We start from the raw sequence: 26,769 nt of genomic DNA on the forward strand, positions 1-26,769 counted from the left end.
CAGACTGCAGCTGGCATCATTTAGGGCCCTGCCCTCCTAGGCCAAGTGGAAATGAATGAGACAGAAAATGGGAGACCAACCCTTTCAAGACTCAAGGGTTCGCATTTTAGTACCAACCTATATAACTCACATTTCTTGAATGGCTTAGTTGTTGAACAAATCGGCTCCCGAATGCTGCAAACCCAGAAGTAAGTGTCCCAGTTTGCGAACGATTTTCGGAAGCTGAACGTCCGACGCAACTTCCGCTTGAGTGCAGGAAGCTCCTGCAGCCAATTAGAAGCTGTGCCTTGGTTTTTGAATGGTTTCGGGAGTCGAACGGACTTCTGGAACGGATTAAGTCAGAGAACCAAAATACCACTGTATATGAAAAAACAGTTATCCTCTGAATTTTTCACTTCCCTGAAGTTTGCAATAGTGTTCTCAACCCCAAAGTGTGCCCTTAAGTACATATATTAATGAAAATAAAGCACACATACACACTACATTGCATTAGAGGAGGAAGTTTCCAGAAATGCATATATTGTGCAAAATTGTATACAAAAAAATAAATAAATCACATATTAGGAGGAGAATTCTGCACACAAATGCGCATGAATTTTCTTGTGAATGTTTTGTAGGAAAATGTGCAAATGCAGAAATGGAGTAAGCCAAGCATAAAGTAGGGAAGAGAACAAAGTGAGAGAAACGGAAGTTGAGAGATTCCTCTGTCCCGATGCTCAGCTAAATGTATAGCATGGTGGAAATGACAGGTGCTGCATCTTCATCTTTAGTCATCTCATTTATATACCGCTTTATATATATATATTTTTAAAAAACCCCTTAAACCATCAAATAAAACATCACCAAAGAAAGTCGGATATAAAGTGTACATTCAAAGCAGCATAATAAACAGGAAACTAAAATATATCTTAAAGATTTCAAAATAAAACATTACAAAGGTCAAGAATGCACATTTAACACAAGAAAGTTAATAGGGCTTCTCCTACTCTGTTGCCAAAGCAGCAACTGTCACATGGGCATAAAAGAAGTCACCTAAACACGGCAGTTGACACAGATGCAGGATTTGTGCCTGGTATCTCAAACAATGCCCTGTCTGCCAAACTGTGATTGTTTGCTTTCTGAATCTAGATATGATTCCCCTTTGCTTTGCTCTAGGTATGGATGGACGCAGGCACTCAGATCTTCTTCTCTTATGCCATCTGCCAGGGGTGCCTCATAGCTTTGGGCAGCTACAACAAGTACAACAACAATTGCTACAGGTAAGGAGATGTTCCCCCAAAAATCTCAGTTACTTTGACAAAAAGTAAACAAACAAAAACTCAAAAACTTTGTCCAGATTTTCACTTTGGGGAATATTGCAACCCTACTCAGCTGTGCCTCACTGTGATCAGACTCCCTTGGGATTCTGCAGCAAGCAGTTCCAAATTCTATGACTGGAGTAGAATTTTCCACCCTATCAAGGTTTGGGACATGGTTTTTCCTCTACTCATGATGCTTCCTTTTGAGTTGTCCAAATTATTTCATCGCACCCCACCCCCAATATGCTCATCATGATTCAACCAATCTCATTCGCAGTGAGACTTGTGTACCACTTGGAGAATACCCTTCCCATAAAAGTCCACTTGGTGCCAATACAGGTATAATTTTGATGCCAATTAAAGGCTTGTCTCTTTGCCTTTGCAGTAGTTACTTTATCATTTAGTTGATGGCAGGTAAGCCGGTTCTCTTGTTTTAGCTGCTCTTATTGTTTATTGATGATTTATTATTGTGCCTTATATGATTTTATACCTTCTCTGGTTTGAGCTCTGGGATCCACTGAGGTGAAGGGCACACTACAAAGGCTCTTCATAAGTAACGTAAATAAAGTAATGACCTAGATTAATTTTGTGAGGACATTCAGCTAACAATGATTTAATGGTTGCTTTTGGGGTGTGGGTTTTTTTGGACTGATGGCCTGTGTGTGTGTGTGTGTGTGTGTGTGTGTGTGTGAGAGAGAGAGAGAGAGAGTACACACACACACACACACACACACACACACACACGCCATATATGAAGTCATAACACTGTTGTCTATGATGAGACTAGGAACCATACTCCACGCTCCTCAGCAAAGGTCTCTTGGAGACCTATCAGGAGATGTGAGGGCTTGAATGTAGGATCTTCTGCCTTTCAAACTGTTTGCTCTGCTAATGAGTACTGGTAGGTCCAGTGCTCAAATTCTGGGATAAAAGGTGGAGGGGGAGCTTTAATTTAATTTAATTTAATGCACAAGCCCCACCTCCAGCCTGGGGGTGCAAAGGACAGGAGCATCCTCCAGTTGTAACCCACTCACCTTCGTTTTGCCCCGGCAGGGATTGCTTTATGCTTTGCTTCCTGAATAGTGCCACCAGTTTTGTGGCTGGCTTTGCCATCTTCTCCGTGTTGGGCTTCATGGCTCACGAACAGGGTGTGCCCGTCTCATATGTGGCTGAATCAGGTGAGCATGCAGGGACTGCAACAAAGAGACTGGTGAAATATAAAGCATGGCTTGGGGTCTTAAGAATGGAACTATGAACAGGAAGCTGTCATATACTGAGCCCATTGGTCCATCTAGCTCAGTATTGTCCACAATGACCAGCAGTGGCTCTCCAGGACTTCAGGCATGGGGCATTCCCAACCCTACCTTGAAATGCTGGGGTTTGAACCCAGGACCTTTTGCATGCAAAGCAGCTGTTCTACCACTGAGCTATGGCCCTTCCCAAACCTGAAGAGACGCGTAAAAGTTATCAGGACTATGGGTGGAAAACATTTTTATATCCTCTAAAACTGTTGATGTTCTGAGTTTGTTCTTTGGCCAGAACCAGCTGACATTACATATCAGGGCATAAACGGAGTGGAATAATGCATATCTTCATGCCACTTCTCAGAGCCAAGATTGCATTCACCCCCGGCAAAAATTCCTAGAACATGTGATCCATTCTGTATTATTGTGCAATACCTGGCTTTTCATATAGTGGCTCAGTTATGGATCATTATGAGAGCTAGTTAAATCCACTGACTGAGACCATCGAGACAATGGGAAAACCCCACTCCACCAGGAAGCTCTAAACCTAAGCTACTTCGTGGGGTTGTTATGAAGGTAAAATAGATGTGGGGAAGTATAATAGACCCCCACCCTGATGGGATGGACTGAGCATGTTTAGAGGGTGTGGAATCCAGACTGACTGTTGGGAATGAGAGGACCAGAATTGAGTGGATGGGTTTCCAGAACCTGGAAGCTTTTGTTGTAGGTCCCACTACGACACTAAAGGAGGTTTAAAAAAAAATTGCTAAAAAGGCCAGCATAAAATATTAGATTGAGCATCTGGTTAGAAAGATAAAGGGCACTGGGTTGTATCCAATAAATTATATCCCAAGTAGACCCATTGAGTTCAATGGACTTGACTAACTTGAGTCCATTGGTGTGAATAGGTCTACTATGAGTATGACTTGGTTTGATGCAACTGTTTGGGTAGAATTCTGTGTAGCACGAAGGAGATTGTTCTATCAGCACAACCATTATATGCTTGTCTGATGGAAGAATATCTCCTTTCCTCCCACCTGTTCACTGTTCTGGGATTTTGCCAAATCCTCCAGAGCAGATTTGGGGGATGCACAGGGTGAATGAGGGGAGGGAGCAGAAAGTCCTCTTCTGCTAGTGGAAGTCCAACTTTTGACAGCTGAATGGGGTAGTTGAATCTGGCCCTTTCCCTCCACCTTGTTGTACATGGAAAGACACATCATAATAGATGTAGATGTGTCTATATCAACCCAGCTTATCTATTGGGTTAGTGAAACATCAGTTCACCTGTTTCTGCTCAATTGGTAGGTCCTGGATTAGCATTTATCGCCTACCCAAAAGCTGTCACCATGATGCCTGTGTCTCAGATCTGGGCCTGCTTGTTCTTCCTTATGCTGATCTTCTTGGGACTGGACAGTCAAGTATGGAAAAATATTTATCATTTTCCTGAGTTTGGGGGTGGTATGTCTGTAATAGTATCTTGCAGGGGGGAAACCTACTAAATGGTACCTGGAAAAAAAGGAGTGACACGAATAAATGAAACGCATTAATTTGTTGTATAGATTGGTGAAAAGATGTGGGAAGCTGTCACTTCAACCTGCATCAGATGTGCATTATTAATTAACTAACTGATTAATTAATTAATTTTTTATACTTCCCTTCATCCAAAGATCACAGGGAAGTTCACAACATAAAAATACATAATACATAAGAAAACAAAACAAGCCATCACCACCACCACCAATAACCCCCTCTCACAAACACATTTAAAAGGCCATAGAATGTTAATCTGCCAAAGGCCTGGTTATAGAGAAATATTTTTGCCTGGAGCCTAAAGGCAGGTAATGAAGGTGCCAGGTGAGCCGTCACGATCCACAGATTTTACTAACACAAATGCAAACTTCATTCTTGTTGCATCCATTCCCCCCCCATACCTTTTTGGTTTCCCAAATGAAACTTCATTTCCCAAGCTGCTTACATGGTTAAATATTATGAGGTGGGGAGAGATGACAACAACAACAACAACAACAACAACAACAACAATTTATTATTTCTACCCTGCCCATCTGGCTGGGTTTCCCCAGCCATTCTGGGTGGCTTCCAACAAAAGATTAAAAATGCATTAAAACATCAGTCATAAAAAATTTCCTTAAGCAGGGCTGCCTTCGGATGTCTTCTAAATGTCAGATAGTTGTTTATTTCTTTGACAACTGATGGGAGGGCATTCCACAGGGCGGGTGCCTCTACCAAGAAGGCCCTCTGCCTGGTTCCCTGTAACTTCCCTTTTTGCAGTGAGGGAACCACCAGAAGGCTCTCAGCGCTGGACCTCAGTGTCCAGGCCGAACGATGGGGGTGGAGATGCTCCTTCAGGTATACTGGGCTGAGGCCGTTTAGGGCTTTAAAGGTCAGCACCAACACTTTGAATTGTGCTTGGAAATGTATTGGGAGCCAATGTAGGTCTTTCAAGACTGGTGTTATGTGGTCTCAGTGGCTGCTCCCAGTCACCAGTCTAGAGAAGAAAAAGCAGCTGAATTGGCTAACTAAGGATATACTAACACGCATCCATTACAATGCATGGTGGTCACTATTTATAGATCTACACACACACACACACACACACACACACACACACACAGATAACAGCCCATCTAATGTAGTACTGTCTATGGTGACTGGCACAGTCTTTCTAGGGTCTTGTATGGAGGTATCTTCTGAGCCTTTTAACTGGAGCTGCCAAGAATTAACCGCGGGTCTTCTGCAAGCAGAAAAAATGTTCTCCCATCGCTGAGTTACAAACCCTCCCCAGGGGCAAGGGGAAGTTTTGGCTTCCAGCCACTTTGACTTGTGCCAAGGCAGTCATGCACACACCCACATGGAAGGATTCAGGCCACGTGAGGCATGCCATTGCAAACACTGTGTGTGGCAGGGTGGGGTTGGTTTCCAGCAGTGTATCTCAAGTCCAGTCCTGCATGTGCTGGGAGATGTGTGTGACTGGGTTATGGCTACAAGAAGTTATGACTAAGAGCAGGCATAGGCAAACTCTGACCCTCCAGATGTTTGGGACTACAATTCCCATCATCCCTGACCACTGGTCCTGTTAAGCTAGGGAAGATGGGAATTGTAGTCCCAAACATCTGGAGGGTCGGAGTTTGCCTATGCCTGGCTAAGAGTGAACACTGACAAGGAAATTGGAGGAGAGGGAGGACCGAGAAAGGGGAAATGTTTGTTACTTCTTTGGTGAAGGGTTTTTATGTAACTGTTAAATGATCTTCTATTTTATGTTTGAAAACTGAATAAAAATATTTATTAAAAAAAAAGAAAAGAAAGGGGAGCTCTGGAACGTGGTATTTCCTGATACGACTATTTCTTCCATAGTTTGTCTGTGTCGAGAGCCTGGTGACAGCCATTGTTGACTTGTTCCCGGACATCTTCCGTAAGAAAGGACGCCGGGAGATGCTGATCCTGGGCATTGCAGTGATCTGCTACTTGATAGGCTTGCTACTGGTCACCGAGGTGAGAAGCAGAGCTCAGCGGGAGGGCAGAAGAGGCATTTGGAAATAACACCTGCCCCAACAACCACACAATGGCATACAATCATTATTATCCAGCACTCTAAGCTCACATAAATGGTTAGAAGAAGCTGCAACGCGATTTGCATTTCCATATGCTATACAGTTGTACCTTGGAAGTCGAACGGAATGTGTTCCGGGAGTCTGGTTGACTTCCAAAACGTTCATAAACCAAAGTGCGGCTTCTGATTGGCTGCAGGAAGCTCCTGCAGCCAATTGGAAGCTGTGGAAGCCTCACTGGATGTTTGGCTTCCAAAAATTGTTCAAAAACTGGAACACTCAAGGTTTTGATTGTTCAGGAGCCGATTTGTTCAGGAGCCAAGGCATTTGAGATCCAAGGTATGACTGTATATGTCCTTTCCCTCAGGGACAGTCCATGTATTTTGGTGCCTGACCCAAATAAATCACTACCCCTCTTTTCTTCCTGGTTTTGTCTCTGGGGTGCCTTTTGAACCAGGGGTGGAGAACTATTTTCAGCCTGTGAGCTGTGTTCCTTCATAAGTCATCTTCTGGAGGCAAAAGTGGGTGGAACAACAAATACGATTTTTATCTTTGTACATTAGGCTACATATCCGGCCACACTGAAGTTATTGGTTTCTACATGCAAACCCATCCTCCACCCAGGCAAGCAATCAAAAAAGCCCCCAAAGGCTCCATTCATTGTGAGAGGAGAGGCTGGGGGCCTTGGTGAAGGTTTGAGAGTGCTTTGATGCCAATGGGTGTCACACAAGGGACCCCAGAGGCAAGTGTCCCCATTTCCATCTGTGAAATGATGGAGAATGTGAGGCACATCGGTACTATGTGAGGATTCAAAGTCTGTGCACCAAGCCCCCAAATGGCCCACCTTAGAGAACATACATCTACCATCTGTGCAAAGAACCCAGAGCTGGCACCAAAGGTCAGCATGGCCAGGCATGTTCTCAGCAGCAGAAGAGCGTAGGAGTCCCGTTCCATTCCCTCTTTCAGGCCTCTATTCCATGGAGTATTGGGAACTTGCGCCAGAGGCACTTGGATCATTGCATTTTCCAGGTGGATCAAGTCCCTCTGCCTTGTGGAATTGCAAAAATGTGTAGGCATTCTGTGGAATGTAGGAAATGAGAAGGGCTGTGATCCTCGTTCACTAAGACCTGTAATCCAGGAAGGGGGAACCTGGTGCTCTCCATTGTTGCTGGACGACAACTCCCAGCATCCTTAAGCACCGGCCATGTGGGCTGGGCCTGATGGGAGCTGGAGTCCACCAACATCTGTGTCAAGGCATTTTGACAACACCCTGCCACAGTGAAGAGGCATTTAGATGGGTTTGCTTGGCAGATTTTTTTTTAATAGCAAGGTGAGTTCTTCTGTGCTTCTTAACACCATACTATTATAGCTCACTGGTTTGTTGGCTTCTTCAGACATTTTGCTCTAGTTGTTTGCAAATGGGCTTCCTTTCCCCCTTTGTGCCTCTTGCAGGGTGGAATGTACATCTTCCAGCTGTTTGATTATTACGCAGCCAGCGGGACATGCCTGCTTTTCCTGGCTATCTTTGAAGTCGTCTGCATTGGATGGGTTTATGGTATGTAGAAGTTCTGAGATTGGGGAGAAATTTGGTTCGTGTTCACATTTTAAGGCAGATATCCACAATTTGCACTTCCTGAAATGATGTGCGAATTGAGATGCAACTGTCCTTTGAAAATCACCGGTGAATTTTGCAATACACTTTTCCAACCCCAAAATGTGCACAAAAATGCATGTCTGAGTGAAAACAAGGAGTGAAACTACAAGGATCTTTCCCTCCAATCAGTAAGGAGAGGGGAGGGGGAAGTTTAAACTTTCTCTTCTCCTGATCTCTCCTCTGCCAATTAGCAGGAAACAGCTCAGCAGCAGAGAACAGGGTGCAAGGCTGAGTCTGTCTCCTGAGCTGTCCATGCCAGGAAGAGAGCAAACCTGCACTTCCTTTTTAAAAATAATAATAATAATAATAATTTTTATTAGTTTTCAATTACAATCCAATAATAGCCTCATTATAACAATGCTAATGTATAATGTAATTATTAATACCAATGGTTTGAGTACTGAATTATATAATTTAGATAAAGTGGCCCCCTGCATGCTAGAATTGATGGCTTTATTTCTGCATTCCAAAATCTTATTAATTTCCATAACCTTCCAGTCATAATAATAATCCTTTATACAACAACTGCAATATTAATAACTTCGATTCGTGTTGACACATTAAATGATTTCTAAAACTACAAGTGAGGAACTCAAACTATATCCTTGTTCTTCCAGTGTGTGTGGAGGTTATTCTGTCCATGGTGTTTCTTCCAGTCCTTGTAAGATGTTACATCTTTCTATCCCCCGGCTGCTGCTTCCACACCCCAATCCCAAGGTGTGCCCCTCGGGGGCAGGTAGTTATCACATTCTTGACCTGCATGACAACTGCATTTCTCAACACATGCTTATCTCATTCGTGTGACATATTTAGGTGTACATCTAAAATAGGTTTATTTGCTTTTCCTGCTGGTTAATTTCAAAATTTGACTGGTGTGCTCTCTTGTTATACCAGTTGCCCATCCTGAACTATCCCAGTGTCAACATCCCAGCAACTCCTTCTGCAAACGAGGGACTTGTTGGAAGACTAATAATAATAATAATAATAATAATAATAATAATAATAATAATAATATATTTATACCCCGCCCATCTGGTTGGGCCTCCCCAGCCACCCTGGGCGGCTTCCAACAGAATATTAAAATACAATAACCTATAAAATATTAAAAGCTTTCTTAAACAGGGTGCCTTCAGATGTTTTCTAAAAGTCTGGTAGTTGTTTTTCTCTTTGACATCTGGTGGGAGGGCGTTCCACAGGGTGGGTGCCACTACCGAGAAGGCCCTCTGCCTAGTACCCTGTAACTTGGCTTCTTGCAGTGGGGGAACTGCCAGAAGGCCCTTGGCGCTGGACCTCAGTGTCCGGGTAAAATGATGGGGTTGGAGATGCTCCTTCAGATATACTGGACTCATAGTTCTTTTGGTGACAGAATGCTATTTCTGGAAAGACTTAGGAAGGATCCCCTGACTTCCTGTGTGCAAGCTCACATGCCTAATTATATGTGCTCTATTCTAAATCTCTTTCCTCCCCCATCCGAAAACCTCACTCCATGTTGGCATGAAATACCATGTAGGCAAACGGGCAACTTGTGCCCAGGGATTGTTGCTCCTCTTGCCCTCTCTCCACCCGAGGATATGTAGTTTGGCAGCCCAGATCTGCTTTGCTTATGCTGCAAAGGTTTACAGCAAACATCGTAAATAAAGACACATGTTTCAGACTTGCCTGTTGGCAGCCATGATGGTGCCACCCACAAAGCCTGGCAGCTTTCCCCCTGCCTGTCAAGCAGACATCGTGACAAAGATTTGAGGATTTCCTGCATATGGCTTTATTTCTGTGAAAGGAGTATGCCATTTCCAGCCAACTTTTGCTTGCTGTTGCAGTTGCCAAAAGTAAGAGTCTAGATGGGAGTCTTCTCTCCCTCCCTCTGTCCCTCCCCCCCTCCCCCCCTCTCTCTCACACACACACACCATGCATGTTTTAAAAAGATTGGAATAATAACACAGCCCAGGGAGCATTTTCTGAACAGCGCCAGTGTATATGACCCCAAGATTACTTGTTCAGAAAGAGAACTTCTCCTGCTGGAGAAGAATTCGGGTTTAAGCTGTTGGAATCTTAGATAACCAGGTTTGGCACTGGGCCAAAGAATGCTCAGGGCAATTTTCTGTGTGGCCTTGAAATGAATCCATGGCTTGTCTCTAATAATTTCCAATAAGTGTATCTTTCTTGCACAAGCACACAGACAAATTTGGATAGGCAGAGTTGGTGTGGCAAAGAGTGCGAGCTGTGAAATGGGATATTCCCACCCCCTTCAGATCCTACCCAGTTGCAAACTTGCAAGATCTCATTAAGATTAGGGTAATATGCAGTTCCCTCAGCTTTTCTCTGCAATATTCAGAGTGAGTGGGTAATAATATTGCTGGCCTTTAATTCAGAACTGTTATAAAGGATTCTGCAATAATAGGCAGGGAGGGTGTGTGTTCAGCATGCTATTAAAATGCTAAGTATGGTTATGCTAGTATTTGGGCACAGGCATTGCAAGTTGGACACCTATGCCCGGTGAGCAACCAGGAGCAGGCTGAAGATACACTATGGTACAGAGGTGGAGCACTGACCACTTCTTGGGGCATGGGGGGCACCTTGTTGCAAGGTAGTTGCTGGGATGACCGGGGACCGAGCAGCTCTTTGAGTCAGGGTTCATACTTCTTCCATGGACTGCTGCTTTGTGACCGTATTTCACCTTGTGCGCTTTAGGTTGTCCAGGATAACAGCAAACACCTCCATTTACTTAAACAAAGCTCTCCCTAAGGAGTTATTCAAGGCCCTTCTCTACGGCAGTGTACATAATCCTTTTGAATAGATGACCGGGGGTGGGGAGGCTGAGCCACATCCTTCTTCCAGCTTCCACTTTTGCCAGAAAGCAGCACAGGCTGACTGAACTGATGACTCCTTAAGCCTGATTAATTTCTTTTCACCATCATTTTGAAACATAGAGCATGCCAACCTCCCCGTTCAAGGACTCAGTAAATCCATTTGTGTCAGGTTCCATTGCTTTCTACTATGTCACCCCTTGCCTTTGATGGGTTGGGCTGAAACCTTTGCAGTGTAGCATTTCTGCAAGGAGGCAGATGAGTAAATAAAGCTTTAACAATGCTACCCTAGTCATAGAATCATAGAACTGCAGAGTTGGAAGGGACCACGGGGGACCACGGGGGTCATCTAGTCCAACCCCTGCAATGCAGGAACCTTTTGCCTAACATGGGACTCAGACCCACTATCCTGAGATTAAGAGTCTCATGCTCTACCAGCTGAACAGTGTTGGTGAATATGTCCCAAATTGCTGCTGTTACTCACTTTTTGCTTATCCAAAATGTTTCCTTTTCTCTTCCCACCCACTAGATTATCATTCCCCTCCACTAGCAAAATGTCTGCTTTTTTTATAAAAAGTTGTATCTCAGTATCTCATAATAAGTCATCCTTGACTTCTGATGTTGCTTGCATCCCAATTCACTAATCTTCCCTGATGTCACAGCAGGCATATGTGCATTGGGGTGTGGGGAAGGTTTCATAGTGACTTGCCAGTGGTTTACTTGCTGTGATTCACAGAGATACTGAGCCACTTGGGATCAGGCACTTGGACCTTTGACTCTGAATCCCAGCTCCAGAAGTAACTTTTTAATTAAATGCAACTTTTTCATTTCTGTCTAAATGCTACGGGCTTTGGAATATGATTCCTTGCTTGCTCAGTCAGAGCCTGAAGATGAAAACAGAGCAATGGAACTTGCTGCTTGTTTGACTCCGAAATTTAAAAACTAGCATCAACTTCAACAGTGCTACAAGCAGGACAAGTTATGGCTAATGTTTAGTGATGCTCCATTTCAAATGTTCACAGAGCAGGGAGCAGGCCGGAGCCTACAGTTCCAGTTCCTGACCCCCCCCCCACATTCATCCATAGATCTGAATAAAGTACAGTACTGCTGGGTCAAAGTATCACCCACAAATTTGGTGTAAAATGTGGAGGATTGGGTTTTTGTTGGGAGTGAAATGCACCAGTGTGCCATGGGCAAGGTTGGGTTGTGGTGGCTCAGTGACTGCCCTAGGATTGTAGAGATGAACGGAGCCATACTCTGGTCTCTGTCACTAGCCAAGCCATCAAGATTGACTGGCACCCAGCATCCCTGCTTCCTCTTCTAACTACGGTACATTTCCTCCTCTTTTCTGTAATATCTATTAGATTGTGATCTTTAAGGGAAACATGCCTTATCTTTTTATATATGTACAGCCCTTAGAAAACATTAGGTGCCCTATAAGTGAAGAATGTTAATAATATTAATAATAATAATGCCCGCAGCACAGAAAGACTTCTAGTGCTATGCTCCAGCCTAGCACCATAAATTTGGGCAAGTATCCCTGCATTGCCCAGATGGTTGGGCAATGCTTGCTGTCACTGGTAGAGAGTGAGCGTTGTACAATCACCTAGGCAACAGAGGGCCATTTTGTCTCCTCATGTCACTGCCCCAGAAGCTAGGCAAGCATCCCTGGGTTGCCTAGGCAACTGTGCAATGCTCACTCTCTTCTGGCAAGAAGGACCAGTGCACAGTTTTTTAGGCAATGCAGGGATGCCTAATGTCCAGAGCCATGGGAGGTGGAGACTCAAAGTGGAAGCAGGCAGTGACTGGTGCTAGTGAAATGTGGGCAGGTAAGAACAGGACCTTGGACAGCTCTGAAAGCCAGTAGCAACTGTAGATGTTGCCTCTGCAGGGAGTTGGTGCCACACAAAGCCTTATGTAAGCAGAAAAAACCTGGAGTGTGGTAGGCCTTGCCTTGCAGGAGTTGTTAAAGGGGAATCACCTCATTCTGTAGTCCTCAAGGCAGTGGAGACAGAGGTACTGCAAAGGACTCATCCCCTGAGTCAGAGAATGTTGGCAGGCCTGTGGCTTCTGGCTGGGAGTGTCCTGAACAAGATACTGGCAGATCTTTCCCACATCCATGAAGGAAGCAGTCTGTCATACTCTACAACAACCTTGTCCAAGAAATATGGCCCTCTTGCTGAGAGTGGCCAAACTCTGGTTTGAAGGCTTTCTTTTGGGTTAAAAAGGATGAGGGGAATCACTGGCCATCTCATAACGCCCCACCTTGACAGTTCTTAGAATTTCACCCTACCTCTAAAGATTAATCCAATCTTCAGAGGGTGTCGTCCTCCCCCAGCCAAGCTTATAAAAATCACCAGACCCAGCACTCCTTATGACTAAACAGATAAGACACCACTAAAACCGACCAACTGTATAAGAACAACAACTGCTATTTTTATGGAACATAAAACAGCATTATGCCTAAAGATGAAAAAGAACAATAAAACATTTTAACTCTGAAGATAAGATACGAGAAGACAATAAATAAAATGCCTTGTAAATCACCAAAAAGGTTTACTTCTAACAGAACTTTGTTTGCATTCCAAAGCACTATAGAAGTTTTCAGGTTTCCCTTCAATTCATAAAAAATGGTCTAACAACAATAACAATAATTTTATTATTTATAACCTGCCCATCTGGCTGGGTTGCCCCGGTCACTCTGGGAGGCTTCCAACACATATAAAAACATAATGATATGAATACACCATTTAATCTTATTCATAACAGCAAGATCTTCTTAGTTTACTTCATCCCTGGTAATGAAGTGAAGTTGCTGGAACAGGGATGAGGAGTTTGTGGCCCTCTGAACAAGGTGGGGAGTCCCATCTTGCCCCAGCAAGCGAGACCCATTATCAGGGATGATGGGAGTTAGTGTTCAACAGCATCTGGAGGTGGTCCCCATCCCTGGGTTAGTGATATAGGAAACCCAGCTTCAAAACCCCAGTCGGACATGAAGTTGACAAAATGGTCTCCTGATATGGTTGTTGTTCGGTTGCCCGGATCTATTTGGAGAAAAGAGGGAATGGAAACATACAAATAAACTACAGAGCTGATGATTGTCTGGATGTGTGTGTGTGTGTGTGTGTGTATAAAATCAAGTTAATCTGTGTTCATAATATTATGGATTTATGTTGATTTTTAAAAAACCACCCTTCTCTTTCTTTGTGGGCATCAAGGAGCAGACCGTTTCTATGACAACATCGAGGATATGATTGGCTACCGACCATGGCCCTTGGTTAAAGTGTGCTGGCTCTTTCTCACACCTGGAGTTTGTCTGGTAGGTAGATTGAATCTTTTGTGCCATGTTTTAGGTCATTAATGCATCTCTGAATGAGGATGAAACATTGAACCTTCCATGAGGTTCTTGTTCTTCTGTTGCAGTGTTGCTGAAGTAACAATGGAGTTCAGTAGTAGATAGGTAGCCGTGTTGGTCTGCCATAGTCAAAATAAAAAAATTCCTTCCAGTAGCACCTTAAAGACCAACTAAGTTAGTTCTTGGTATGAGCTTTCGTGTGCATGCACACGAAAGCTCATACCAAGAACTAACTTAGCTGGTCTTTAAGGTGCTACTGGAAGGAATTTTTTTATTTTGACAATGGAGTTCAGAATACTAATAACAGAATAAAACTTCAAACATTAAAAACTACCCTAAACATGGCTGCCTTCAGATGTCTTCTAAAAGTCAGATAGTTGTTTATTTCCTTGACATCTGATGGAAGGACGTTCCACAGGGCGGGCACCATTACAGAGAAGGCCCTCCGCCTGGTTCCCTGTAACCTCACTTCTCACAGTGAGGGAACCACTAGAAGGCCCCCATTACCCCTGCTTATTGGCCATACTAGCTGGGAACTGTAGTCCACACCATCTGGAGGGCGCCAGGTCAGGAAGGGCAGCCCAAGAGGATCTTCACAACCACCTCTCCATGGGCTACCATGACTCAAGTTCAGTGTGGGTTGTCTTCCTCTCCACAGCTTAAATCATTCTGCTACCAAGTATCAAGCTATAAATATCAGTATACAGCTCTTTTCCAGAGTTATCTTCTCATTGCACTTAGCATAGCAGTCATGCTTTCTGCTTTTGTCTTCTTCAGGCCACCTTCCTGTTTTCACTCATTAGGTACACACCACTCACATATAACAAAGTATACGAATATCCGCCATGGGGTATTGCTGTGGGCTGGTTGATGGCGCTGTCCTCTATCATCTGCATCCCACTGTACGCTGCGTTCATCCTCCTGAAAACCAAAGGATCATTAAAAGAGGTAAAAGAAAGTGAAGCATCTCTAAGGTCACAGAACTTTGGTTTGCTTTTGGCTAGGGCTGTTCACTGGCTTGCAAGATGTGAAATTGGCAGCTTCGGTGATTTCCGTTGTAGTACAGAAAGTCAGAATGGCCTTGGTTTGCTGGGTCCCAAAATAATTGGGTGTTAGTGACATCCTAAGCCATGAAGCAATGCTCTGGCTTTTTCAGAGGACCTAACCCTGAATTCTGCTTAATTGCAGGCATTCATTTTTTTATGAACTTATTAGCATATTTAAAAGCATACCTGGCTTGATATACATGCAGTTCCCCATGAACAGCAGATTGCCACCATACATTGGATTGAGTATGGCAGACCAGGAGCCGTATGCAAGGCCCTTCTTGGACTGTTACATCAAGGTAATGGCCAATCTGTTTGGATAAAGGAAGACCCCTATACAACAGCAGGAATCATGCCAAACTATGGTTTAGGAATGTTTACTCTGCTTTTGGGTAATGTGTGAATGGGCAGATCATTGTTTGTGCTTTGTGATGTTGATGTTATTTATTTATTTAATAAATGTTTAACCCACCTTCAACACCCCAAGGCTGTTAAAAACCCAATCAACATAACAAGAGCATGCTAAAAGTCAAGTTATTAAAATCTGATTGGCAAACTCAAATCAGAGACCGTGGTTTGAAGTCAGTTGGCAAACCAGGGTTTGTCACAGCTATGGTTTGATGCGGTGTCTGAATTGACAAGTTACAGCTCAAAAGGTTGGAGTGCTGAGCAGATGAGAGCAACCAAGGAGTTCTAAACTATTATTTGCTTGCAAATTTGGAACAGGGGTGGGCAACCTGCAGACCTTGAACTAATTTTATGCAGCCCTGAGCCTTGGGAGAGGAAAAATGGAGAAGGGAGTCAAAATTAGCGGAGTGATGGAAAGATGAGAGGGGAAAGCTCTCTGCAGGCGATCAGTTCATAACTCTGGCAAGAATAATCTGTCTAGTCCCCAGCTACCTGTTGGCAGGAAGTGGGAGGGAAGGCAAATAGGGTGGGGGAGAGGTGGCAGAAAGATAGAGTGAGAAGGGGCAGCCCTGCCTGCCTCTGGTGTTATCTCCTCCCACCACTGGCATGAAATCCCTGGCAGACCACTGCAGAGAGAATGAAGCCTTCAATAGAAGAAAGTTCCCTCACCCCGCTTTGGACCCTTGCAGCTTGTTCTGGGGTTCTAAAACAATGCTTCATACAAACCACAGTTTGATGTGATGTCTAAATCGGGCCGTTGACTTTTAATCTTGTGCATTTTTGGTGCAAGATCATTGTTGTTGGCTTGCTGAAAACTGCAGCTTTTGGAATGACAGATAATTTGAAAAGGATGAAATGCAACCTTCTAGGCGCACACCTCGTTGGGTGGTGTGTCTGCATATTTCCTGGTGAAGCAATTTAAGTCGCAGTGACAAGTGGCTGGGAAATCTCACACACTAGCACTGAAGAGAATGAACTTTGCAGAGGGTGCCCTTCCTAGTGCTCTGACCTCCGGGAAGGTGATGTTGTGCCCGCAGGCCCTTGTTTACTGACTAGGGATGCTAACATAATGAGGAATGACAGGCTGTACGCCGGCGCTGATTTAATGTCCACCTCAGGTGGACAAGTTGTGAGGCAAAGCCCCGGACAGGGAAGTAAAGGAAGGGGAGCCTTGAGGAAAACACACAGATGAGGCAAAGGGCACAAACAAATGAAAAATATGCAGTGGGAAGGAAAGATCAGAAATATTGCATTATAAAAAGACCTCACTGTTTCCAGTTGGGTGTATCCACAGCTACATGTAGTACAATGACCCTTTTTCTTGTGTGTGATGAGGAGGGCACCTACCTGAAGGGGAACGAGGGATGTGACTCACTTGTTGACAGGGAGTGAATTGCTAGTGGAGTTTTTGACAGGTGGACAACTTTTTGTTCGGCGAGGGAAAGCAAAGGTGTGTTTTCAGGAGACAATTTGGTTCCACCTTGATGTTGCCTTTAACACCTTTGAAGACAGCTGCACCATTTCCAGTCAACTGTGTTGACACAGCATGCCTCATACGGTCAAAGTGGAATGAAAAGGAATATTCTTTGTTCTCTGGAGGTTTCAATTCACTGCTTCTGAGGTATTAACTGTAAGATCTTTAAATGATCTTTAAATGTATTGTCTTCAATATGCAGTCCTTTCCTGTCTTCAAGTCATAACATGATGAGCTTAGGGATGTGAATGAATATCTCCATTGTTGAGGATTGCACTCAAAAGGAATAATAATAATTGCCGCAATTTAATAGGTTTCTGAGCCTCTTTTCTCCTTGCAACACTCTAACAGCACAGAAGTAAGTCCTTTTGAATTCAGTGAGGACTACTCCCTGGCAAATGGGGTTAGGACTGTAGCCTTAGTGATTTCCAGAAAGCAAAAACCATGTGAAACTGACAATTCTTAATTTACACACTTATTATGGAGACATTGATTTACTGGCTAGCTACAAAAGAGGAGTGCAAGTGTAGCTGCCTGGCAAGTTACAGCTGCTGAAATTCTCTCTTCTACACAACAAGGACCAGAAAGTGGCCAATATAACTCCATTTAAAGGTGGGGGGAGGATCCAGAGTGGAATTTGGGAAGTTACAGGTCAATTACCTTAACATCTGTTCTGGGAAAGCTGGTAGAAAGCATAAATATAGAATTACCAAGCACACAGAAAAATGAGTCTTGCTGAAGCAAAACCAGCAAGGCTTCTGTAAGGGTAAGGTCTGTCTTACTAACCCAGGCATAGGAGACATCTGAGCCATGGGTCTTACTAGGGCCACCAGGCCTCTGAATTGGCCTGCCAGGCCATTTTGGGCAAACCACACCTACCTGTCATTCACCTGACATCAGGGATGGAGATAAGACATTTATTATCTTCGCTCTTCGCTCTTAGCACTGAGCACCATAGCTCTGAGATCAGAGATAAGCCTCTAACTTCTTTTTGACAATGAATTGTCAAAGTTCAGGCAGCACCTGCAATCTTAGTGTTGTGAGACCACATCGCTAAGATAAGAAATAGGTCTCTGCTGCTGCCTTTTACCATCAAAGAGCAACCAGAGGCACCAGATGACTTTAAATCTAGGGTTGCTTTCCCTCAGTTCTAGGGCACAGTCTCTTAGGCTATCTAGCAATGTTACCTCTTTGTTTATGTGAACAAACATTTACCAGTCTATGTGAAGATATTGGTCCATTATTGCATTTCCTCTTATGGATGCTTCCTTAATTTAGATTCAGCATCTCAGGATAACTCTGGACATTTAGTATAATCATACCTTGAAAGTTGAGTAGCTTAGTTCCCGAATGTTTTGGCTCCCAAACGCCGCAAACTTGGAAGTGACTGTTCCGGTTTGTGAACTATTTTTGGAAACCGAACGTCCGAAGGGGCTTTCACGGCTTCCGATTGGCTGCAGGAGCTTCTAGCAGCCAATCAGAAACAACACTTTGGTTTCTGAACATTCTGAATGTCAAACAGACTTCCAGAATGGATTTTGTTCGACTTCCAAGGTACGACTGTATGTTCCTAGTACTAACTTACTCTTTGCTCCAGGTATTACCATCCATAGTGAGTATGTGGATGAGTCTGCCCTTTTTGGGGCTTTCTAGCTTGTATGTCTTTGACATACATATTGGTGTCTCCTTCATTATGCCCTCCCTTGTTCTTCCTATAGACTTTTATCTCGAGATAAGTGCCCCCCACTGTTTCTGTCACTATACCCCCAGGTTTCTGCTGTGCTCACTATATCATCTATCCTTTCCTTTAAAATCAAACACTTCAGCTCACCCATCTCAGCTTGGAGTCTTCAAGCATGAGTACATAAACAACTGCACACAATGTGTCTTCATGTCTCTGTCATATGCATTTTGCCCTACGATGCTCTGGCTTCTTTGAATCAGCCTCTGTTCCAAGCTGGCTGTGGAACAGCAATGCCTGAGCAGCATTAAAGGGCCCTGGTGTGGAATCAGCTTAAGACAATAAAAAGAAACTACAGCACCAATAACCCAAGAAATAGACAGCATTAAACCATTTGTACCGGATTGCCTTGTTGATTTCAGTTTATTGTCGTAGCCAAAGGCCATAACAAATACCACTGAATATCGTTAGCATGCACAGATGGGGAAAACATTACAAAACAGAACAATTAAATATATACAAATGGAACAAATATCAACTCTCCCCACTTTCTGTTTTAATAAAATTAAAATAATAAAGATTTATTTTTTAAGAGAAATCATTTGGTTCAGAGCAATTCTTGCACAACTTTTAATTAGGTAAAACAAAACAAATATTATTATCTTTTTAAAAACCCCAGTGCAAAACATCCTAGCAGCAAGATGATCTGGTTTGCCAAGTTACTTAATTCCACCAGAAATGAAATCCAGGCCTTTAGGAAACCCGGAAAAGCAAGAGGAGCACCAGTTTTGCCCTTCAAGCTTAATTTCTGATATTAACTGGATTGCATAACAGGAAAGCTAATATTTTCTTCTATCATTCAAGTAGCTTAGAAAAACAGCAGAAATGAAACAAAAAAATGCAATTCTTAAAGTACAACTGGATGAGAACAGAGTTGTCATAACAATTCTTTTAACAATAAACGACACCGAGAAGGTCATTGTGAAGTACAGCCACCAATTCAAATAGAAACACATACCCAGTGTTTATAGCACTATTCACCTGGTCACGGGGGGCATCCAACACTCTTGGTGCTTTGACACATCATAGATTCAGATCTGAAGAAAATCTCCTAGGAAAATACAGGCAGTGAAGAACTAGTGAGAAACCCAAGTGCCATTTATATTTAGCAGGGGCGGGGGATCTCCCCCCCCGCAGGCATCATTCCAGTTGTGGGCGGGGCTAGAGGCAAAAGTGGGCGGTGCAATGGATGGGATTCTTACAGGAGGCTGCATTCCACCCATGCAGAAGTCAGATGTTTCTACCTTCCTATATAGACACATATTACTCTCCATCCAGACAAGCAAACGGCATTATAATAGTACAAGGACATATTCCAGCTAGGCAAAAGCACTTGAGGAGAGTGCAGAGCAGGGGGCCATGAGGGGCATGGCCAGGGAAGTGGCTGTGGCTTGGGGGAATCCTGAGGACCAGGAAAAGAGGCCTGGAGAGCTGCATTTGACCAAGTGGAGAATTGGAACCTTCTTGGAGCAGCCTAGGCTGGCTGATTAGCTCCTGCTATTGCTTTATTCATTTATTTACAGCATTTTCAAACCAACACTTTCTCCAGAGGATTTACAGCTAGGAGTGGACTAAACAGGCTGATTCCATCCGCATGCAGTTTTGCTGGCATTTAATGTTCCGTTCCTCTTTGTGTGGAGTGTTTTTTTTAAAGAGCACATGAAAAGCCAACATTGAAATTGTGCGCGTTTTCTATGTGCTTTGCACATAAAACACACATTTGCAATGTTTTTCAATGCAAAATAGGCATCTTTATGTGAAATACATATTCCCCCCCCCACATGTGTTTTGCACACTGGAGCTGTGTTGCAAAATCTGTGAGCAGACGTGGGGGTCAGGGCTCAATTTTGATTGGTTGGCAGGTCCAGTAACATACCAATCACCTTACACCACCGGGCGTCACTGTCAGAGGCAATAATGCTTCTGAATACCAGTTGCTGGAAGCCACAGCTGTTGCGCTGAGGTCCTGCTTGCAGGTTTCCCATAAGCGTCTGGCTGGAGAACATTGTGAGAACAGGTTGTTGGGCACTGCCTTTTACTGAATCAAACCACTGCTCGATCTAATTTAGTTTTCCCTATACTGACTGGCTTGGGACGTGGGTGACGCTGTGGGTTAAACCACAGAGCCTAGGGCTTCCTGATCAGAAGGTTGGCAGTTCGAATCCCCATGACGGGGTGAGCTCCCGTTGCTCGGTCCCTGCTCCTGCCAAACTAGCAGTTCGAAAGCACGTCAAAGTGCAAGTAGATAAATAGGTACCGCTCCTGCGGGAAGGTAAACAGCGTTTCCGTGCGCTGCTCTGGTTCGCCAGAAACGGCTTAGTCATGCTGGCCACATGACCCAGAAGCTGTACGCCAGCTCCCTCGGCCAATAAAGCGAGATGAGCGCCGCAACCCCAGAGTCGGCCACGACTGGACCTAATGGTCAGGGGTCCCTTTACCTTTATACTGACTGGCAATGGCTCTCCAGGGTTTCAGGCAGGAAACTTTCCCATCCGTACCTGGAAGCACCAGTGATTGGACTTGGGACCTTCTGCAAGCCAAGCAGTTTCCCTACAGTTGAACCACATCCCTTCTGCTACTTTCCTCCTACTTTATGCTATAAAGTGTGCATCACGTTGGCGTTACTGAAAGTCACTTTTTTTGACACGGGTTTGGGTGGAGGAAGGGGCCTCATACTTTGAGTCAATCCCAGAAGTGATTTAAAACAACAACAACCTACACACTTTGCAGCAAACTGCATTTCTGTGAATTTCTTCTTGTCTTTGAAAAGTTTTGAAAAATTAAATGATAAAAAAACCTTTCAGTTAACAGCCCACTCCCTTGCTGACATATTCTGATTTGGTGCCTTCTGTTCACATGAAGAATTCTCGATTTATTATGTTTAGAAGGCTTTTGGAGAAAAATCAGAGTAACTAATTAACTCTAGGAAACACTTTCAAAAATGAAAGCCTTTCTTCTTGCTTCTGGGATTCCAGTAATGATAGGAACAGGCAGGCATATGTACTTTCCTGCCATCATATTGTTCAAACTCCTCTCAGCGATCCTGAGGGCTAGAGACTTCATTAAACAAAAACAAAAAAATGAGAACTGAGATTCTTAAGGCTTCATCACAAGCTCCCAGGCCTCATGTTGCTCACAGCAGCTGGGTTAACCAGTGCTTCATGAATCAGAGCAATGTACCCAGTCCTGAAATCGTGAAGTGCCAAGGTTAATTAACTTTGCAAAACTCCCAGATGCAAATTCTGACATTTAACTGACCTATGCTAGTGCATGCTTTTAGTTTAAGGATGTGAAGGGTGCTGTTTTCCTCTATTGTTTTAGACAGGTACTTCCTATATGCCTGTGTGCCATTTTGAGTCTCGGTCTGAGCAAAAGGCGGGGTATTAATATTACTAGTATTAATAATAAGTGGATGCTCTTGCCATGGCACCAGATTGGGCCAGATCTTGAGCATTTTATCAAAAAGAGAAAGCAACCCCATGGTACTGAAAAAATTGCACTGTATTAAGTGATTCACCATTTCTGTATTCCATAGTGGGGCGCCTAATCTGCATTGGCATTGCAATGAGCATAGGAGTCCCCTGCTCCTTAAGTTGATGGCTGGAGTGAACTGCTACTGCTTGAAATGATGGTTACAAATAAGCCATTCATAGAATCATAGAATCATAGAATCATAGAATCATAGAATCATAGAGTTGGAAGAGACCACAAGGGCCATCGAGTCCAACCCCCTGCCAAGCAGGAAACACCATCAGAGCACTCCTGACATATGGTTGTCCAGCCTCTGCTTAAAGACCTCCAAAGAAGGAGACTCCACCACACTCCTTGGCAGCAAATTCCACTGTCGAACAGCTCTTACTGTCAGGAAGTTCTTCCTAATTCGAGGGCTTGCTCTGGATGAAAGGCAGGCAGTGCAGCAGCCTGAAAAATGAGAAGCTTAAGAAGGTTCAGCACAGCCAGCAGTGGCTTGTGAGGCTGGTGGATGGAGGCGGCAGCATCCTTCCATTGGCAGCTTTGCACTTGCCAAGATGGGGCAAGGCAAGAGAGTGAGATCAGGGGTACTCCAGGTGAGAATGTATCTGCGGGGCTGCTGCCATCCCACCCCTCTCCCAACCTTGTCCCAACCTTGTCCCAGCACACCCACCAAGAGGTCACCATTGCCACCATTGCCAGCCGCAAGTAGCATAGGGGAGGAATTCGATTCAGGTTGCATTTGAAATCCATCTATCGCTATGCACTTTCTGAAATCAAAAGCAACTGAAACACAGCCAACCTGTATTTCAAGCCAAACATATATTTACTTGGTTAACATAAGGGTAGTTGAAGCTGTCCATTATCACAAGCAGAGATACTGCTCTGGCCTACTGAATCTAATGCTGAAATAAGATGGATTAGTATATTGTTCTGCTGGGGGTTGGGGCGCACGGAGTAAGTGGCAATAAATTTTAGGATTTCATCCAGTGAGTCATGTCTGAAACGAGGCAAGTCAGGACCCTGGTCAGCTCCCATGGGGCCCTGCTACTTGAGTTGGCGAGATGTCTCTGCTAACAAAGCTATAAAAAGGCTAGCAGGGCCTGTCTTTCAAATGTCTCTGTCCCCTTGGCAGAGCTGTTTGCATTGTTTTAAAGGACCTAGTCTGCAGCTGCATGCTCCTCCAGGGGAATCACCTACTAATTCACATCGTTCTTCTGTCATTCCTCCAGACGAGCAAGAAGCACTATCCGAGTTTGAGGACACATTCCAGCCAGGCAAAAACACTCCACTGTGGGGTGTGGCTGGGGGAGAGGGGTGTGGCTGAGGAGGTATGACCTAGGGAGTGTCCCAAGGACCAGATAGAGAGGCCTGGAGGATCACACTTTGAGGTGTCCCTGGATGCTTTGCTGTTCTCCCCAAACCTGTGCCTATCCACTCATCTGTAAGCACTGCCGAAAGTTCATTGGGCTCTACCACATGGCGACAAAAAGTGAGCCTAAAGGCAAAATGGATCAGAATGTTACGTTGTTTCCCTTCTGCTCTTTTAGACGTGTCTTCCAATAATCATGCATTAGGAAGTACAATGGATTTGCTCATGGAATGTCTTTGCCCAGAGCAATGGATACAGATGGCTATTGAGTGGTTGTCTGTCTAACAGCTATATTGACGGCTACATTGTCTGCTCCCTGCTTGTCTTTCTACAGCGGTTACGCCAGCTCGCTTCTGCAGCAGAGGACTTGCCCCAGCCCAAGAAGCACCTGATTGCCTTATCTGGACAGTACTTCAAGCAGGGAGGTCAACATCCATGCAAGGATGTGCTCATCACCACAGAGAAGGAAACCAACTTCTAGACTTCCCAGGGAAGAACTTCTTTACCTTCTGGAGACATCTCTCCTTATTTCTTTTGTCTTCTGCTTACATCTGGGATGAGTTGCTGCTCAGGGTCTCTTAAGATGCCAGCACCTTCTTCCCTTTTACTTAGCATACAGACTGGAATAGGGCCAATGGAACAGTCACTGTACAGGTGAAAAATTGTCTGTGAAGGGTCCAGAGCTCAGAGGAAACCTGAATTCCTGTTTACTGGCAGTGCTAGGAGATTGAACCTGGCATATTGTGCTTGCAACACAGGTGCTCTAACCACTGTGCTATACACTCCTCCCCATTTATAAGAAATAAATTAGCAGCAAGATGTTGGAAAAGACAGTGAATAAAGCTAGCCAGTTCAAGTTCCCAGTGACTTCCTGAAAGTTTATTCCACACCTGGCTTAACTCCCTGGCAAAAACATTTCACGTTCCTTGAACACCTGAATCTTCAGCCATACCTGCATGACCTAACTGCAGGAATTGTAGCAAATTTGGTGGATTACTGTTGCGTTGTTTTTAAATTTAAAATTCACAAAGATCTCTGCTGTAGGTGAGATTCCTTTTTTGCTCTTATCTTCAGAAGAGTGGCAACAATCCTCATTTGGATGTAGAAACCAGAGCTTGATCACTCAGCCTCTCCCATTACGCAGGAGGCCCTGGAGGGGGGAAAGGCGATAAATTGGAAGCAAGATGAGTTTGTCAGAAAAAGAGCATGTCAAAGCCACTTAAGATCTTTCTCTTTTTTTCCCTTTGAGAAGAGACTAGTGCAGAAAGGAAATGGAGCAGGCAGACAGTATTTCAGCTTGAATATCCATTGTTTGTTTCAGCTCTGTGTGACATCCTTGAGTTGCTGGGAAAACCTGAGAAATGCAAGTTGAATGCAACTGCCATATAAGTAAATGCCAAAACTGCATTAAAAGTGCAGGACAGTCTGGATCATATAGGAGATAACAAAGCTGAAGTCTCTGACCGCATGATGCTAGCTTAGCATTTGTGATACTGAGGTTGGCATATGGTCTGTGGCACAAAATAAGAGGTAGTGGGGGTGGGAGGGAAATGGAAGACGCAACAAGCTAGAAAATCAATTTCTGTGCAGAGAGTCCTGGCTTGTTTTCATTTATTTCTTGTGTAAATGTTCACTGCTAACCAAGGTCAATTCAATATCCTAAACACCAACAGGGAACTCTTTTTGCATTGTGAATGTTGTGGCTGCAGCTAGGGATGTTGGAGAATTCTGACGAAAATGGAAACAGGAGTGGAAATTGCCTGTGTTTGTTTATTTGTCCCATGTCCGGAAATCCTTTGAGTATGATCAGTAATTGCTGCTGTTGTTGCTTTCAGCCCTCAAATGCTAAGCAATTGATTCCAAACCCTTCTCTCCCATATTTGCATTGTGTTTCCTTTGTGTTCCTTGCAGAATTTTGGAGAAGAGCAAAAGAGTTAAAGGTTTACTGCATCTCAGTTTGCCTGTTGCATCAAGGAGTGTGAATTACATAAACTTGGATTAAAATGCAAGTGGAGCCAAATTTCACCTCCACCCCTAGATTGGGCAAGATGTGCTGTCTCAGTAATAGAAAGGCCGGTCCTGAACTCCTTGACCAGTTGTTGAGAGCCCAGTGCCGGGTAGGGCACACCAGCACTAACACCTACTTTTGGCCCTCATGTCAGGTATATGGGTCTGTGAGTCACCATTCACGTTTCCCACAATGACCCAGAACAGCTGCCTGTTTCTTGTTCTGCTATGGCAAAACTTATGCACACTTACCTAGGACAGTCTCTTCAAACGTTCATAGGATCTGTTTGTAGACAATAGTTTGACCCAATGCAGCGCTAAGTTGAAGTCTCTTAGTGGTATACTTGTTTCACTGGAAAAATGTGTTGCACCAGTGGAGCACTGATGCATGAGAGAATGCATAAGCAGCTTGCTGGTAACTTTGTTGTACAATAGACTGTGCAGTCTCGTATGGAACAAATTTCTGCTAGCACAATTGTTGCAGTAGATTCCTCTGTTGCATAACATTAAAACTCAGCCACCCACTTGCACAAGTACCCTTGCGCTAGTGGACTGAAAACACTGAATACAGCCCATAGAAATGATGTGCTCATCAGTGTTTTCATCTGTCAGGTTTTTTTCCACCAGCAGAAGTTATTCCTAATTTAAAGTGTTCATCAGCAACTTGAATGTTCATAAAAAGCCATCTAACTCTTGTTTACAGCATTTGTGTGTACAGAAGACATCCCATAAAGGATTGACAAGTGGTTTATCTTACTCTGCTCCCTAGCAGCCTGGAATGCAGAAATGAAGCAACTGAAGTGTTTCCTATCACTTTGGGCCCATTCCCAGTCTTCAGTAGTTCCTGGTAGAGTGCTACCTGGTAGAGTACCTGGTAGAGTGGTAGAGTGCTACAGAAGCACAGGAGGCAATAGGTTTGCAGCCAGGTGGTGTCCATGCCGTTTGCCAGAATCCTAAGAGCCAAATGTCAGCAGGAGACAGATGTGGAGCCAGGGTCCCCACAAGTCTTTGCATTATCTATCCAAATAGTGCTTCCATCTGACAATCTCTCAGCTGCCAGCAATGGCCCTGCATGTTCCTTTGGCACCCTGTTTGCAAAATTTAACAATTCCAAAATACAGATGCGCTTTCACTTTCACAAGATTAATATACTGCCTTCGGCTGTACTTGAGGGTTGATTTCAAAAAAAAACCACTGGAAAAACGGTTATGTCCATGTGATAATGGCAATATAGAGTCAGTGGCTCATGTGCTGCTGGCTTGCACTCTTTATAAAGATTTGAGGAGTGAGGTTATTACCCCTCTATTGTTGTCCATGCCGGGTCGCTCA

The 26,769-nt window shown here is 44.1% G+C and overlaps 1 protein-coding gene across 1 annotated transcript in view; it reads left to right on the forward strand.

The window, feature by feature from the left end:
- Positions 1 to 25,511, forward strand: part of SLC6A12 (solute carrier family 6 member 12) — a 47,568-nt gene extending 22,057 nt beyond the window's left edge. The window contains exons 8-15 of the mRNA XM_081210592.1: positions 1,156 to 1,259; positions 2,352 to 2,476; positions 3,848 to 3,960; positions 5,915 to 6,052; positions 7,561 to 7,663; positions 13,785 to 13,885; positions 14,699 to 14,869; positions 23,768 to 25,511. Coding sequence (XP_081066718.1) covers positions 1,156 to 1,259; positions 2,352 to 2,476; positions 3,848 to 3,960; positions 5,915 to 6,052; positions 7,561 to 7,663; positions 13,785 to 13,885; positions 14,699 to 14,869; positions 23,768 to 23,914 — 1,002 coding nt within the window. The 3' untranslated portion in view covers positions 23,915 to 25,511. The remainder of the gene's footprint in view (positions 1 to 1,155; positions 1,260 to 2,351; positions 2,477 to 3,847; positions 3,961 to 5,914; positions 6,053 to 7,560; positions 7,664 to 13,784; positions 13,886 to 14,698; positions 14,870 to 23,767) is intronic.
- Positions 25,512 to 26,769: the final 1,258 nt, after the last annotated feature.

This window comes from Podarcis bocagei (assembly GCF_964188305.1).
Source record: "Podarcis bocagei genome assembly, chromosome: 10".
Lineage (NCBI taxonomy): Eukaryota > Metazoa > Chordata > Lepidosauria > Squamata > Lacertidae > Podarcis > Podarcis bocagei.